Here is a 16,822-nt window from a genome sequence, read left to right as displayed (position 1 = left end):
ACAGCACAAACGATGGCCCGATTCCTCTGCTTGGGCGCGAAAACCAGCGATGGACCAGCGGGCCCGCTGGTTTCTGCGCCCAAGTGATTTCCGCGCGTGTTTTGGACTTCGTGATCATCCAATTAAATCTTAGCTTATGTAATTGTTATTTTTTCCTATTTTGTTTAGAATTTAGGAAGCATATAAATACTTCAAGGGAATACTTTTATCCCTTATGCTTTATTTTTCCTTTACGTTTTCAATTCCCTTAGAACACTTTTCACGTTAGTTTTGCTTTTCTTCCCTTTTCCATTGTTGAACCCTAGATTTTCAATTTTCAATTCATCAATCTAGAGGTAATTCAAGAATCGTTTTTTTTGCTTTCATTTATTATTATTGTTTTCGTTCCTTAGTTTAATTTTTCCTTTGATTATGAAATTCATGTTTATTATATATTTCTATCATGTTTTTTTAATTAAATTATGAGCGAGTAGTCGTATTCTAGGGCTAAGTAAGGGAAGCCATGTTTATACCATGATTATTATGCATAAAGTTTGTTAATTTATAGACTATTGCTTGAGTATTCCGATTGATTTGTTTTAATTGTTGTTTCATGTTATCGGCCAATTTCATGAATTTATTATCTAGCTAATAGGAATTAGAATCGAAAGATCGTATTTTTAGAGGCTTAGTACAATTGGCAATTCTGATTATGTTAGGCACCGTACTGCATATGTTGAATTGAAAGTGTTAAGACCCGACCGTAGGATTAACATGTACTTTAATTACTCGGCTTAGCTTATTCATTTTTGGATTGATTTGTGTTCTTGGATTGGTATAAGCATGGTGAACCGAACAGATGCCCTAGACCTTTTAATTCATTGATAATTTCACATTTACATTATTGCTTTAGCTTCATTAGTTAATAATATCCAAAATCAACTTTCGTTATTGAAATAGTTCGTATAATTGGGCAAAAACTAATAGAACTTGTCTCCCTGTGGGATCGACCCGTATTTGCTAAGTATCTGCTAACAACAGACACCGTGCACTTGCGGTACCACTTTTTAATTCATCAAGTTTTTGGCGCCGTTGCCGGGGAGACGGTTTTATTTTTCTTTTTAGCTTTTACTTTTGGTGAGACTACATTGTATATATTTTTTCGTTTGTGTATAAAATTTTCATTTTTTTTAAATATTAAATGGCTTCTATTTTTTTTCCTCAAATTGAGAATGAAGTGTTTTGGAGATATTATTATAGGTTTGGAGATTTTCTTGGTCCAAATCATATTTTTGAACAATGGGAACTATGTATGGTGATTTATGAGGGATTGAATCAAGATACAAGATTGGTGTTGGATTCCATGAATAGTTATATATTTGTGGAGAAGACTCCAGAAGAGTGTTGGGATTTAATCGAGCAATTAGCTAGAGATACATATGAGTGGGAGATGACAATGTTTGTTGAACCTACTTTGCAAAATTTCTCTTTTCCTATTCCTGAAACTCACACCCCTTCCCCGTATTATTGTTCTTGTTGTCATTGTCATGACCATGATACTTCTCTTTGTCCCTATAACGAGTCATATGTTAGTACCGTCAACCCTTTCCTTCGATTTGATATGCAAAATTTCCGACTCGAACCATCTTATTTTGACATGAAAATCCTTTATAATGATGATGATGATGATGGTGGTGGATTAGTTGAGAATGTTAGTTCATTAGAGGAAGGTTATCATTTGACTTTTGGTACTTATAATGGTCAAGATGAAAAAAGGTTGGATATAATGGAGACTTTGGAGGATGAAGAATCACTAATGGTTGTAGAACCGATGGTTGAGAAACCATTGGTTGAGAAACTTTTGGTTGAAGATTTTAATGACAAGCTTATTCACGAGGGTGGAATTGTAGGTAAAAGTATTAATGTTGAGCCTATATCTCCTCCCCGCTATGTCCCGTTCTCGCGGAGGCTTGATCTTGTTCCTTCATCCCCCATGTTAAGTCTTTCGCACTTTATCAATAGGTCTCCATTCCATGATACATTTGACCTTGCCGTCCTTGATGCTCATTCTAAAACGTTTACGTTGCCCGAGGAGCAATTAGAGGGAAGTTGTAAATATTCTCCTTTTTCTTTTTCTTTTGATTTTTCCTTTACATCTGATTCTTATTCTTCTCGTTTTATTTTTTCTGCTTATTTATCTAATACCCTATTTGCGAGGATGAATTTGGTTTTACTCAAGCCATACGTAGTGCTCAATGACATGTTTGCAGGGGCATTTGATAAATTACTCAAGGCGTTGGATTCTTCTGATTAACAATTTGAGTGGAGTCAAGCTAAAGACTTAAAACGAGCGGTTATCGGGAGGCAACCCGATTCCTAACTTTCCCTCATTTCAATTTTCTTCATTTATTTCCATTTTAATTTAGTATTTTATTTCTATTTGCTTAATTTATTGAAAAAAAAAACAACAAAAGCACAAAAATATTTTCCTTTGAGTTCACTTGAATTCATAATTTTGTTTTATTTTTAGATTAGTTTTCGTTAATCGTATTTACTTTTTTTTTTTGCGTTTAATTTTACTAACGATTTTTCCCCTCTTTTAGTTCGCTTGAATTCATATTTTTATTTCATTTTTAGATTAAATTTTCTTTAATCGTATTTATTTATTTATTTTTGGGTGTTTAATTTTGACTAACGATTTTAATTTTTGAGTTTAGTGGTGCTTGAATTTTTTTTTTAGGATCTTTAGGTGCACGAACAAGTTAATTCCAAGAATTTTGAAACATCGACAAGCCTTAGCAACTCGCCCCAACACACACGCTAACCAGCCCCCTCGCTGGCTCAGTCGCTGATCGTCGGCGCGTTTTCCAGCGCCTTCGCAGCGTGCCCGCCTGGCCTGTTAACACGCCAATTGCTGCAGTTCTGCCTTGCCCGCTGGCAATCTAGCAGCCACGCTAGATTGGCCGCCTACCCATATTTCAAAAAACAAAAAAAAATTCACTTTGAATCCTTCATCGCTAAACCTCCCTGCTCGTTCTTCCTCGCCCACCTTCCTTCCTCCATTAATCACCGTCAACCACTCCCCATCACCTCACCGGCACACCACCTGTACCACCGGAGGTCGGCGAAACACCACCACCTGCCACCTTTTCCTATTCGCCGCCCCTCTCCCTCCTTCGAAGATCACCCCCGCGCACTCCCTTTCACCCCTCTGCCGTGCACCAGCCAGCGCCACCGCCCCCCCGCTCCCGCAAACAACCTTCCACCATCACCATAAACCGCAGCCGCCCACCCCGCCATTCTCCCTCACCCACGAAACCCAGCCGGCCAGCCTTCCCCTCGCCATCTTTCTCCGCGCCGCCAGCCCTCCATCTTTTCTCATCCTGCGACGTTCCACCACAAACAACCACCGCCGGCCACCTGCACCATTGTGGTCGGCGCACCACCGCACCACCTTCCCTCCTTCTCCACCTCTCCAATCTTTCACCTTCACCATTGTTCTATTCATGAATTTAAAACCCTAACTTTGAAATCAATTTGGGGTTTTTTGGTTGTTTGTGGACATTGGTAAATTGTGTAGTATTGTGGCTCGTTTGCGGAATTCACAACTAAATTATGGTCTTTGTGGTGCACAAAAGATATTAAAATTTCAATTTTTCTAACGTTTATTCACTTGAATCATATTTTGAAAAGAAATTTGGAATATTGATGACAATATTGGTTGTTGAATTCAAATGGTTGTCGTTGTGAATATTATATGAATTATTTATTAAGATTGGTTAACGTTTGTTGATTGTTGAGTTCAAAGTGTTAGCATTGGGATTGCTTGAACTATTCGTTGGGATTGATCGTTGAATGTCGAAGTATGCACCGTCTTGGCCGGTTTATTGGAGTATTTTAAATCGTGGTTGTTGCATCATGAAAGTAACTAAACCAACTAGCTTTCACCCAAATCCACCACATCTATGGAGATTGGCTCTTTGCGTCGTCAGTTTGAAGCTTCTGGCCACACCGCTTCTACTGTCGACTGTCCTACCGAGTCATACTCGGCAGACGAGGCTCATCACGAGTGAGCACTTTCCATCTCTCTCCCTTGTTTGAGTTATATTGTTGCTATTTTCACAGTGAGTGCACTGTGTTTTGTTTAGCTTGGGGGAGGGATATCTATATTTATTGCTTTCTAGTATAGTTTTATTGTTTTTTTAGGTGTTGTACGCTTTGTACCATCCATTAGGGGTGGGAGTTTACGTGCAACAAAAAAAATGTACTGCTTTCCTAGTGTTATTGTTCAATTTAGTTGCATTTTTTTGCATTCACATGTCTTTATACCCTACATTGTGCAATTGACTTTCATACTATGTTCGGGCTTTACTTGACTCTCTTGAGCTTCTTTTGAACTTAGTTATGATTATGAAATTCAATCGGTCATGCTATACATTGATAACTGCTTGGCATTGTGTGAACCAATTGAATGGTATGCGGTAAGATGTTGGTCTCGTGTCAAGAATAGCTAGCCAATTATCTTGTAGGTCACCTTACTATGTGTTTGTGTGATTGATGTGACTTGTTATCATATGATTTTGGCTTGAGATTCATTAGTAGCTTAGTTGCAACTCACGCATGCCGCGTATGACAGAGGCCATTCTCTTAGGAAGCCTTCAGACGAATTTAGAAACATCAGTTCCTGCCTTTCACACCCATGTTGTAGCCTTGTCCGTTTATTCTTTTAACTCCACAAAATTGAGCCCTATTTGCCCCGTTGGTTACTTGTCCCGAGTCTAGCTTGGGGGAGCTTCGGTGTTCGTAATGGTTTCATTAATGTTGATTGATTGGCACACTAAGCCAATAGATCGTGGTTCGAGGCTATGTTTGGATTTGTGGTTTGGAAATGGTGTATATTATTGTTGGCACCCAAGTTTATAACAGTTAGCATTAGTATTTATTTTTGTACTTTCATTTTCATCAATTTATTTCATCTCAAATTTGAAAAAAAAATAGAAAAAAAATAGAAAAAAAGGAAAAAAAAAAAAAAAAAAGGAAAATCAAAGAAAAATAAAAAATATGTTTTTTCGTTTTTGCATATAGTTTGAAGGCAAGGAAAGGGGATTGAACAAAGATCATTGACATTATATTATGTTCTTCCCCTTGGTTATAACTTGGTTGATTGTTCGGGTTTCATGGTTCGATGGAGTTGGATTTGCGGCATTATCACGCCGACGCATATAGTTCACATTTGCTTCCCAAGTTGGACCTTACTCTCACTTTTTCCCAAATTATACCCTACCCTTCCTTTTCACCTAGCCCCATTACAAGCTTATTATAAAGACCTCTTGATCGGCATGTTTGTTTTGTGATTGACTGAAAATCGTTTCTTGCTATTGTCATCTTACCCCATGTTGCATCATATATTTATATTCTACAAGATATGCGGCGACGACTAGCTTGATTGAGAATAGTTACTGGCTAAGCTTGGTTGTTTCAATTGTGGATCATGATGCTTTGTGGTTCTATTTGTATCCGAGCTAGATTTCTGTCTCAATAACTCTGTTTGATTGTTTGCTCGAGAGTTGGGTTGGTCTTACCATGGTTTTATGAAAGTCATGTGCGTCTTGTTTCTCTATCTTTGGTTTAGTGTTGCTTGGGGACAAGAAACAGTCTAGCTTGGGGAAAAACCACAAAAAAACGGGTTTTCTCTCCAGCAATGGTGTGATGCGCAGGATAAGGTGAACTTCTTAACCTACACCCCGTTTTTTCCATGGCCAGAAAGAAGAAGAATCAGAAGCATGACGATGGGGGTTCTCATGGGGATGCTTCTGCTAGGTCTCCTACCCCACCAACTCGACCAATGAACCAGAATCAACGAAGAAATCTTATACCCAGCTCGAACTCTTTTATGTCGAAAAATGAAATTCCGAGAATGGCTCCGCCGCCTCACCCGAGTTCTGGCCCACCGTCGCAAGAACTCCTGGATGTTATTGAACAATACCACCAGTCGGTTAGACGCCCTATGACTAACTTGAATCCTTCAACCCCGAAACCGCCTTCAATGGTGGAATTGATGGCGAATGTGTTGGCCGGAGAACAGGATGCTAGTGCTTCACATGAACGGTTATAGACCATCATGACTAGCATCAATGGTATTCTTTTGAACTCCTTGCCTAGTGGCCCTCCTTCTCCAACGCCGCCTCTTCGAGAAACGGAGCAACCGATTGCAACAGGGGGTTCATGGGCTCAATTGTTCTCAGGGGGACAGCTTAATGCTAAAGGTAACACTCTCAATTTTATTGCTCCCACTATCGTTAATGGTGATAATGTTGCTTGTCTGGACAAAGATGGACTTGATAAAATGTCTGATGTTTGGAAAACTTCACTGGTTATGTATGTGGTGGGCGAACTGCCTACCATTGGATCTGTTTTGAGATATGTGGCCAAAGAATGGGGGCAAGTGGCTAAACCACAAGTTTTCCTTCATGATGAAGGCTTCTTTGTGCTCAAGTTTGCCTCTGTAGCTGATAGGAATGTTGTGCTATTTGCTGGACCCACTAGTGGAAAAAACCCCTGTTGCAGCACCCCTATTGGGGCGGGCAATTAAAAGTACGCTTCAACAACCATTTAGTCAACGCGGGTCAAACAATTTGCGGAAAGGTTGGGGCGGGCTTTTACTGTGTTCGCTTCAACAACATCTGTTGAGGCGGGCTTTTTATTGCCCCCCTCTACATATGAGTACTTGAAAGGGCGGGCCTTCTGTTGTTCGCCTCAACCGGTGCTCGGAAAGAGAAATTAACTTTTAAATTAAAAAATAAAGAAGGTAAACGCTTCATCCTTTTGTCGTCCCTGCTGTGCGCTATTCCATCTCTCAAAAAAAACCTAACGTACTGCGTGGGCGGTGGAGATTCTTGAATTCCCGGCCACTTCCCGGTTCTCACTAGCGCCACCACTACCACCACCACCTTCTTCGCGTCTTTTATAATACACGCCCCCGACTGCGTCCTCCCTATCTCCCTGATCTGTTTCTCTTCTTTTTTGAGGTTAGTTTATAAGTGTTTTTTATCTTGAAATCTAGTTTCACTTCAATTAGTTGAGCATAACTTAGGATAATTTTACAGTTATTCGATGAATTTGCAAATTAATTAGGGTTTAATATTTGTGGTTTTTTTCAGTTGTTAGTAATAAGTTCAATTTGGGATTTTTTACACTAGGTGCAATTCTGTTAGGTTATCACATTTGGTTCGCCTTATTGTGAAACATTCTGTACTCAACTGTTGATTTCTTATTTTGATCTTGATATATTTTTAATTACTTGTTGTACAGCCAGTTCGGGTACTCAACTGTCGGCTTTGTGCTCTCTGATGGCGGTTGTTTACAGGTAATTCTGCGTCCTTACTCTTGTGTCTTATTTCTTGCTAGTAGTCTCTTGCTCAAATATGCCCATTACTATTGATGGGTACTGTTATTACTAATACTGAATGACAAGTAAAAATGTAATGGATCTTTGAGCATATATTTGCAATAACTGCAGAAGTTCTAAGTTGGAAATCCATGTATGTGTATCTACTACGAACTTCTTGCGGATTTCCGTTTTGCAGATGTGAGTTTGCTTATTCTTTGAATATTAATTCACTTTAAGATATTGGCATAAGACTTAGTTCAAATCAGGCTAGGGTACTGACTGCATCACATAATGGTTATTGCCTGCTTCCCAGCTTTCCAGACTCTGTCAAAACTCAAAACTATGACATAAATGGAGTTACATATTTAGAGATAGGGATGACAAAAAAAAATGATCATTGAAGGCAATCTACCTTGAGGGTACGAATCTGGATCCAATATGTAAATTTTAGGCCTTTTCCGTTCGGACTGTTCAGAGGAGTGGGCATTGATGTTTAGGTACTACCTGGGTTTCGATCAACAATCTGCTATACCTATTATCACTGTAACCTCTTTGAAGGGCTAAGATTGAGGCTGAGGCATATAGACTTGAACACGTTTAACATCAGTAAAGGTATCTCTTAACTAGATTAGTCTTGAATGTTACTAAACTACAATCAAAATTTCAGAAGTTCCTCAACCTTTGGATTGTGCTTAAAACATGCTTATTAGGCTTTCTTGGTTTATTGGTCAAGCACTCCTCATGAAAACAGACAAATTTTCTTCGTGACCACATGTGCAATTTATGGAACATGAGTTCACATGAGTTTATTTATTTTCAGTCTAACCTATAATTCACTTATATTGCTTTCGTCTTGTATTAAAAAATCCAGAAATACCTGGAGGGAGACATTTTGGCTCAAGGACTATCGCTGGAAACCACATTGTATATGGTTACAGAGAGACATGAACCATAGTTCTTTACTTGCTTTTTTGATTGGGATGTTTCAAAATCACAGGTAAGGAAATATTCTATGCCTTTGTATGGTTCTTGTGTACTATTTGTTGTCATCTCATTGATCGTGCACTTGAAGTACAATTGATACAAAATTTTGTATTTTGCTAACACGGAATGTGCCAGACTATTAGGTTTTTTAATGCAGTTTCTGTAGTCATCGAAGATGAATTGAAGATACAAAATTAACATTTACTTGTATTGCATATGACAATTCTATTATATCATTATATGTTCCCCCTTTCAGATGGATGGAAATTCATTTGAGAGAAAGCTTGCACTACTAAAGGGAGAAAAGAAGTTGGAGGCAAGTGTCCTGAAACCTTCCGGCATTATCAATTACACATCTTTCAGACTGATTATCCCTAAAGAGTCTGGTTATAGTCATGCATAAGTTATTCATTTTAGTTATTATTTTGAAGCCCAAGAACAGTTAGTTTATGCCTCTAAAATGTATCCTTTGTCTAGACACCTCTGAGGACCTCAAGCGGGATATATGCTTCTGAATATTACTGAAGTGGTTCAAGCAGCAAATCTGTAAGTTCTTTGTTGCTCTGAATATTGTTCTACTGATCTTTTTCTAATTTATTTCTTTTTGTGCATACTGATCTACTGATATTCTGATACAAATAATAATCTACTGATCTACTGATATGCTGCTGTGAATAGTAATCTGCTGGTCTTGCGACTGATCTCACATTCTGACTACGTTACTGATTAACTAATATAGGAAAAATACAACCTGCTCATATAGGAAACATACAACATGCTCATATAGGAAAAATAAAACCTGCTCATATAGGAAAAATACAGGTGTAGAAAATGTTTCTGCTGCCCAACTAACTATAGGACGGTTTGAGTCAGGATCCAAGTGTATTTAAACGCACTATGCAATAATCAATAATAAATGTTGGAAGACTGATAATGTCATCAGAATAAGAATATGCCCTTGCCACGTCTAAGTAATTGTAAATAGAAGACGGAAATTGCACAAAGTATGCCTTACTCTTTGAGAAAAGTTATTGTAGAACACCATGCCTTACTCTTGCAGAACATCATGCCTTACTCTTTGAGAAAAGTTACTGTAGAACACCATGACAAGTTAGGGAAGACATCTGGTTCAACAGTGGTAATTAAAGACACTACCATGTTGGAGGTTGGAACTTCTTTGTAATTTAGATATGCTCGGGTAATTGCTTACAACTTTCACAGTAGGATGTTCAGGGATCAGAATAGGCAATAATTTTAAAAAAGTAGATTCCAAGATACAAAGGCATAAAACAAATTAACAAATTCCGAATCAAAAGAGAACAACTTAAGTTGGAAAGATATGCTGGAAAATTGAAAATCAGTAACACTAATATTGCATTTGACTATTTGGAATTCATAGGGATATTCTAAGGTGGGGAAAGAACATTGCTTCATCTAAAACACGAACTACAAAACGTGCTGGTGTAGCAGTTTATTACAGATCTTCATCTTTGGAAACACTGGTCAGTTACTATACTCAGTTCTATTAAGATATCATTGCACTCAGTTTTGTTTAGATATAACAACACTGAAGTATTGTCTTTTCACATGTGGGTTTTAACTTCTTTGTTTTCCCTGTTATATCACGTAAAGAATAACTAAGAAGATACCGAAGATTTATTAATTTTTTTAATGGGTAAGGTTTTTTAGTCCAGCTTTTGCTGGCCAGACACTTGGAAAGGGGGGGGGGGGGGGTGTTAAGGGATCCACATCCCGATGGTTAGCCACTGAGGGAATTTGACGTTGAGGTTACGAGGTGATCCTCCAATGAGTGATGTTTGCAAATTCTAAGTAGTTAGTAGACCTTGACATTCTTTTTTTACATATTGGTGTACTCGTAATAGCTAGTTATGTCTCCATCTTTTTCACATCAATTTAAGAAAAAATCCAACCTCCTAAGATACAGTATTGCAAATTAATAATGCTTCAGCCAGCAATAACTGGAAAATTATGGGGCTTTAAAAGTAATATTACAGTCCAAGTCCATGACTCAAATCATTCCTAAAATTAATTGCAACCAAATTAAAATCAATAAATAACTATGGTTGATAAAGATAATAATGCTCTAGTCTGCAACTATATCTTTTTATGCTTGTGAAACAGTGGAATATAAAGATAATATCGTGAGTGTAAATTTTTGGTACTCATATATATTTTCCTTACATCTTGCAGGGAGTCGATTGGAAGAAAGTCAGCACGACCTTAATTAAGGTTTGTAATGCATGATCTAAAGGGAGCTAAGTGGCCGGATTAGAGAAATTTGTTAGACTAGCTCTCTAGCCTTTTGTCTTTATTTGTTAATATTAGTTTTAATTTGTTAGACTAGCTAGCTAGGTGTTTAAAAATTGTAAACGTACGTACTATACGCTTTTCTCTATTGGGTTAATATAAATGAAGTTAATTTAATGATTTTATTAATAAAAAATAAGCGGATTCATACCTTTGCTATTCTGGTGTTGATTGGTGTACAGGTTTCAAAACTCAATGGTGTATATATATAGATTTGGTTATTGCCACCTATTTTATATTTTAAAAGAATTTGGAAAAAAAAATTAATGTTGTTGAAGGGGGCTTTTAATGTACGCCTCAACAACATATGAAAAAAATACAGGTCTGTTGTGGGGGGCATTTAAGAAGTGAGCCTCAACAGAGGTGTCTGTTGAGGCGGGCTTTTGGTAATGCCCCCCACAATAGGTCCTTATTTTTCCCTTTTGTTTTGGGCTGTTGAGGCGGGCTTTTGAAAGCCCCCCACAACAGATGACCTGTTGAGGCGAACAAAGCCCGCCTCAACAGCTAAGTGTGCTGTTGAAGCCACGTCTGTCGAAGCGGGCCATGTTCGCCTCAATAAGCCCAAAATGCCCCCCTCAACAGGTATTTTTTCCACTAGTGACCACATTCCTTCTATGGCAAACCCATGATTGTTAAGCCATGGTCTGCAACTTTCAACTTTCATGCTGAGATTCTTCGTGTTGTTCCTCTGTGGATCAAATTGCCCAATCTACCACTGAATTGTTGGGGAACTGACTCACTAAGCAGAATTGGTAGTTTAGTTGGAGTGCCCTTATATGCTGATGAATGCACCTCAAAACAACTTAGGATCTCCTTTGCTAGAATTCTAGTTGAGGTTGATGTGACTAAAGCTCTCCCTAGGTCAGTTTTAGTTCAGGATCCAAGTGGGAACACTGTTGTTCAAAAGGTGATCTATGACTGGATTCCCCCATACTGCAAGAAATGCAAGAATGTAGGTAATGACTGTTCTAAGGGGATGCCAACTGCTAGGTTTCATCCTTCTGTTCACATTCCTAAAAAGAAGTGGGTAATGAAGGGTACTGTAAAAAAAAACACCACCACCAATGAGGTGCAACCCAAGGCCCAACAGGAAACCAGTGTGATCCCAAATCCACCAGTTGAAGATGATGGGTGGAGGGTGGTCACCAGGAGGAGATTAACTAAGTCACCCATGGGTACACCTTTGGTGTCAATTCCTGAAGGGCTGGTACAGGTTAATGCTTCATTTGATGCTGATGGAGTTAGAGGAGGTGGGGAAGCAGGTGGAGGAGATTCCCCATATCCAGTTCCATGATTTGTAGCTGGAATGTGAGGGGTATTAATGACCTCAGTAAGGGGGGGGGGGGGGAAGTAAAGAAGGTGTTAGCCAATAATAAAGTTAGTATAGTTGCTTTACTAGAAACAAGGGTAAAAAGTAATAAAAGCAAAAAAATTATGGGAAAATTTGGGCCAAACTGGACCTGGGATGATAACTATCTGTTTTCACCTAGGGGAAGGATTTGGCTTGCTTGGAACCATGCAGATATTACTATTCAAATTATCCAGAAAACTGAACAATTGATACACTGTTGGGTTCAGCTGAAGAATGGGAAGGCTGCTTTCTTCCTTACTGTGGTGTATGGTTTACACACAGTTGATACCAGGAAGCCTTTGTGGCATGATCTCTCTTTGTTGGCCCACTCCATCACATCTCCTTGGTGTGTGGTGGGTGATTTCAATGCTGTTCTGTATGCTGGTGACATAATTAATGGGAATCCAGTTGCTACTGCTGAAACTGCAGATTTTGCTTCACTGCTAGACACAACTGATCTGGGAGAAATGAAAACTAGTGGCAACTTTTCCTCCTGGAGCAATAAAGGGGATGGTGATAGTAGAATCTCCTCTAGAATTGATAGATGTCTTTGCAATGCAGCCTGGCAGAGCAATTTATCAAACTCTATAGTGGAATACCTCAACCCTGGTGTGTCTGACCACTCTCCTTTGATAATTCACTGTCACCTGGATGTTAAACAGGGTGGAAGACCTTTAAAGTTCTTCAACTACATGGTTGAGCATGCAGAGTTTCAGGAAGTTGTTAAAAAAGGGTGGAGTGTTCCTGTGAGAGGGAAACCAATGTTCCAACTATGGGAAAAGCTCAAACATATCAAGCATTGTAGACACCTACTTTTGTCCCCATTCCCGAAAGGGAAAGGTTCGATGATGAAAACATAAATCTCCACTTGACAACGCATCTCCTATAAAATAACGAATCTCAATCACCCTTCTCGTTTCACCCGAAATCTGCTATTTATAGAAACCTGCTATTTATGGAAACCTGCTAAAAATAGTAACTGCCGTAAAGGGTAGCTTCTAAAAGTGGCAAGTCATAAAAGATAGAAACCTGTCAGAATTAGGTGTTGCACTCCAACATAAATCCTTAATGAGATAGAAAACTACGAGAATCCTATTCCTAATATGATTCGGAAATAAGAGTTACGTATTAATTAAAATCCTAACGAGCCTAGAGTTCGTAACGGGCCCAGACGCATTCCGTCATGAAATTGATACGCACTAAAAGACTCGATTAAGTCTCAAACACTACGGATTTCAGGAATCCGAATCTGACTAAGAAAACAGCCCAGACCCTATTTTCAACGCCTGACTCTGGGCGCCAGAATCTTCGGCGCCCAGGCCTGGGCGCTGGAATTACCTGGGTACGTGTTTTTTCCTAATTCTTTGTGGATTAGAGCTCTGCAATTCTATCTTTCCACAAACTCTTTTCTATGAATATAGCTCAAGTTCGACGTGAAATCACAACACACAATTCATATTCTGAGTATTGACTCCAACCCCTAGCCTTAGCCTCACGCTGCAAAATTGTTCACGCGTTCTGTCGCAATCGATCCATAAATAAAACAGAACGTATCCTGTCCCATAATTGAGATTCGTTAAATAAAAAGGAGAAATAGCTAAGTCAAAGTGGTTAGTTTTCTGAGAACCGTGACGCACCTCTCAAGGGTGCGTCGTAATGTGTCCCTTTTCGATGATTTAATTGCTTTCCTCGCCCTTTTTATGAACTGTTAAACTAACTAAATCTGATTGTTCTATCACGCCTAACAAATATAATATTTTTGGGAGATTGGATTATCATGCTAAGTCCCTTAATGCTATTTAAATCAGATAATCGCGATCAATCTAGTATTATATGTTGCATATTGCTAAAATCAACTCAGATTAGTTTAATAGTTAACGCATGTCCCTTCAATTATTTATGCTGAGCTAGTAAGGATATCCTGCCTCTGGAGTTATCAAAGAGCGAGTACTCCTCTCGGTAGTTACAGTCCCCCGAACCCTCAATCTCTACCCTGCGGGTGTACGTTGAGCGATCCCCACCACCAGGGATCACAAGGGAACCTACGACCGTCGTGGTCAAACATAATTGCACTCCCTTTATGTCACGATAACCGGGTTTTGTCAGTTTTTCTCATTTTCGTTAAAAAATGAATGGCGACTCCTATATTACTAGTCAATTGGGTGTAAACTCACAGGAAATCCAATTACACTTGATTGAATAAAAAGAATCGTCACACCCACGAGGGACGAGGTCACGCATTAGCCTCGTGCTTTTTCGACCCCCTCACAGTGGCGACTCCACTGGGGATAGTGAAGGAAATACTCGTGCTTGTAGGTAATCAAAATAGCCGAAGGGTGAAACGATCCTACCCCGCGTTTATTTCCCCATCAAGTTGGGACGACCTGAAAATCAGCATATTAATGTGAACGGGCAGAACAACATAACGAATCTCGGCTCCCTCGAGAGTTGGGACTAAGGATACCTTTTTTCGCCAATAGGGGGGTGCATACGCCGCGCATGTTGCCCACTTGGTACTTGTGCAGGTAGTACACCTATCCTGAACCCAATCGCTCGCTCATTAGGTCCCTCTCGCCTGCATGCCCCCTTGGTTTGCACTTGCGGGTTGGCCTCTTGAGCGAAATTCGTCTGTTGAAGACACTACCTCGACCGGGGCATGTGTTGGATCTACGATAGAAGCGACACCAAGCCAGGCGCAAATAACTACCCATAGAAGCCTATCATAAACTACATGACATGTTATTAGCACCTCATGATGAATGTTAGTTATGTGTAGCGAAATATGTGATTGTGCGTGACAAACTATCCTAGAAAACCAACGACCTTAAAAATTGCCCAAACATTCATGGACTAATTTGCCAAAGAGTTATACCGAAATACGTGTTCCGCAAATCCGAATGATCGCCACAAAAATAAGCGACGCTCGGGATGGTCTGTAACGAATCCCACAAACGTTGCACAACGCGTAAAGGACGTTATTAGGCAAGCACGCAAATCGAAGTCGCATAAACAGAAGTAGATGCAAACAGAAAACGAGAACCAGCCAGGGACGCATTTTCAACGCCCCTGGCTGGGCGCCAGAATTTCTCACGCCCCTCGCTGGGCGCTGAAGTTGCTGCTTGGCCTTCTGGTCAGGCGCAGCAGCCTCGGTGCCCGCGCAAAAGGAAAATACGTAGCACAAAAAAAATGTTCGTAAAAAGAATTGCTACGAGGGCGTAAGAAAAGCACTCGATTTCAAAAGCGACTCGTAAAAAATAAATAACTCTTTGTGTCGTCGACAGGCCTCCTACGACGACAATGTTCGGCACTAAAAACCGAACATGCTAATAATTATGAATGTCACACGGGCAAAGATTTTCGAAAATATAAAGAGTTCAAAGTGCACGCATAGCAGTCCAAATATACTAGTCCGACTTAAGGGTAGTCATAGAATGTCTAAAAAAACCGACTCACGAAAAAAACTAATGTGTCTCCTACTCCACAACAATAATGCAGGGCCCCTGAATATCCGCCCGTGATAGCCATCAAGGAACGCGATAGAAGAAGCATATCCCGAACATCTATACCTAGAGGTCGCACAAACCCAAGAGATGCATGCTCTGGGACACGACCCTTTACGCTCTCAAAGGCCACTCGCCCCAAAGAATCGTGCTATGCCAAAAACGCTCCCCAACTCACATGCTTTCGGGCTATTGTTTGGGTTTGAAAAGAAAAGAGCGAAGAATGAAACAGAAATTATGGCATTAGCTCTCCAAGATGAAGTGTTCGATCCTACTAAATTGATCGCTCCATCACCCTCAAAAGATGACCAAATCCAACGAGGGTGGCGCAAGACTTTCAAATGGACTAATGCTCGTGGGATGAAGTTCAAGATATCTGCGGGAGAGGGTCCGATGTACGAAGAATTAGAGTCTGAATCCGAGTCTGACTCCGAGTCCGAACCTAGCAAAATTGTAACCCCTCCCAAAAATAGTTTAGACCCGGAAATATCTACTCCGGGAGATCTTTTTGATGTAATGTTTCATGACTTTAATAAGATAAACAAAACTTTTAAGTATATGCCGCTTAAAAAACAGAGTAATAATGCAGAATGTCTCGTCATTAATGAGCACGAAAAAGAGCCAGAAGAGAAATATACCGAATTGATAAAAGCTGTAAATGAGCAAGAACTCAAAACTCCTATAATTGAGGACACAGAATCGGTAAATATTGGAACAGAAGAAAATCCTAAAATCATTAAAATTGGCCTCACCATAACTCCCACTGAAAAACCGATCTAATCTCCACTTTGCGGGAATTCGAGGGTGTCTTTGCTTGGTCCGACAAAGACATGCCTGGAATAGATCGAGAAATCGCTGAGCATAAAATTCCGCTAGATCCCAAAATGACACCAGTAAAACAAAAGCTACGGCGGCTCAAACCAGAGATAGCCTTGAAAATAAAAGAAGAAGTCACTAAACAATTAGACGCCGGCTTTATAAAAGTCTACAACTACCCAGAATGGGTGGCCAATATTGTCCCCGTAGCTAAAAAAGATGGACGCGTGCGAATGTGCGTAGACTTTCGAGACCTCAACAAAGCCAGTTCCAAAGATGACTTCCCTCTACCTCACATTGACATACTAGTAGACAACACCGCAAAGCACGCGCTCCTCTCCTTTATGGACGGGTACGCCGGATATAACCAAATACTCATGGCAGAAGAAGTCATGGAAAAAACAACTTTCATTACCCCTTGGGGTACATATTGTTACACTGTAATGCCTTTTGGGTTGAAAAACGCGGGGGCCA

At 39.8% G+C, this 16,822-nt stretch overlaps 2 protein-coding genes across 7 annotated transcripts; both read left to right on the top strand.

Annotated features, from left to right (window-relative positions):
- The first annotated feature begins 2,938 nt into the window (after positions 1 to 2,938).
- Positions 2,939 to 10,820, top strand: LOC110778263 (uncharacterized). 6 transcript variants are annotated; one of them, XR_008919521.1, is made up of 7 exons: positions 2,939 to 4,048; positions 7,291 to 7,345; positions 7,499 to 7,567; positions 8,241 to 8,366; positions 8,610 to 8,669; positions 8,831 to 8,899; positions 10,565 to 10,820. XR_008919521.1 is itself a non-coding variant. In XM_056827452.1 (5 exons), the coding sequence occupies exons 1-5, from the start codon at positions 3,835 to 3,837 to the stop codon at positions 8,647 to 8,649; spliced, it is 504 nt and encodes a 167-aa protein (XP_056683430.1). In that variant the 5' UTR covers positions 2,939 to 3,834; the 3' UTR covers positions 8,650 to 8,812. The 6 variants fall into 6 exon arrangements, 2 of the variants coding, with proteins under 2 accessions (XP_056683430.1, XP_056683431.1); XR_008919523.1 differs by lacking the exons at positions 8,831 to 8,899; positions 10,565 to 10,820 and having other exon boundaries at positions 2,939 to 6,245; positions 8,610 to 8,812; XM_056827452.1 differs by lacking the exons at positions 8,831 to 8,899; positions 10,565 to 10,820 and having other exon boundaries at positions 8,610 to 8,812.
- Positions 10,821 to 11,306: 486 nt separating this feature from the next.
- LOC130471719 (uncharacterized) lies at positions 11,307 to 11,975 on the top strand. Its single transcript, XM_056841990.1, has one exon. The coding sequence runs from the start codon at positions 11,307 to 11,309 to the stop codon at positions 11,973 to 11,975; it is 669 nt and encodes a 222-aa protein (XP_056697968.1).
- Positions 11,976 to 16,822: the final 4,847 nt, after the last annotated feature.

Source organism: Spinacia oleracea, chromosome 4 (assembly GCF_020520425.1).
Source record: "Spinacia oleracea cultivar Varoflay chromosome 4, BTI_SOV_V1, whole genome shotgun sequence".
NCBI classification, from domain to species: Eukaryota; Viridiplantae; Streptophyta; class Magnoliopsida; order Caryophyllales; family Amaranthaceae; genus Spinacia; species Spinacia oleracea.
The sequence above is the reverse complement of the archived record's forward strand: the minus strand, read 5'-3'. Positions and strand labels throughout refer to the sequence as shown.

Excerpts from the sequence above, each read along its gene's own strand:
- LOC110778263 (XM_056827452.1), top strand. The coding sequence starts at position 3,835 with ATGTCGAAGTATGCACCGTCTTGGCCGGTTTATTGGAGTATTTTAAAT. Across the intron at positions 4,049-7,290 it reads GCAGACGAGGCTCATCACGA|CCAGTTCGGGTACTCAACTG; the intron begins GTGAGCACTTTC and ends CTTGTTGTACAG. Across the intron at positions 8,367-8,609 it reads GGGATGTTTCAAAATCACAG|ATGGATGGAAATTCATTTGA; the intron begins GTAAGGAAATAT and ends TCCCCCTTTCAG.
- LOC130471719 (XM_056841990.1), top strand. The coding sequence starts at position 11,307 with ATGATTGTTAAGCCATGGTCTGCAACTTTCAACTTTCATGCTGAGATT.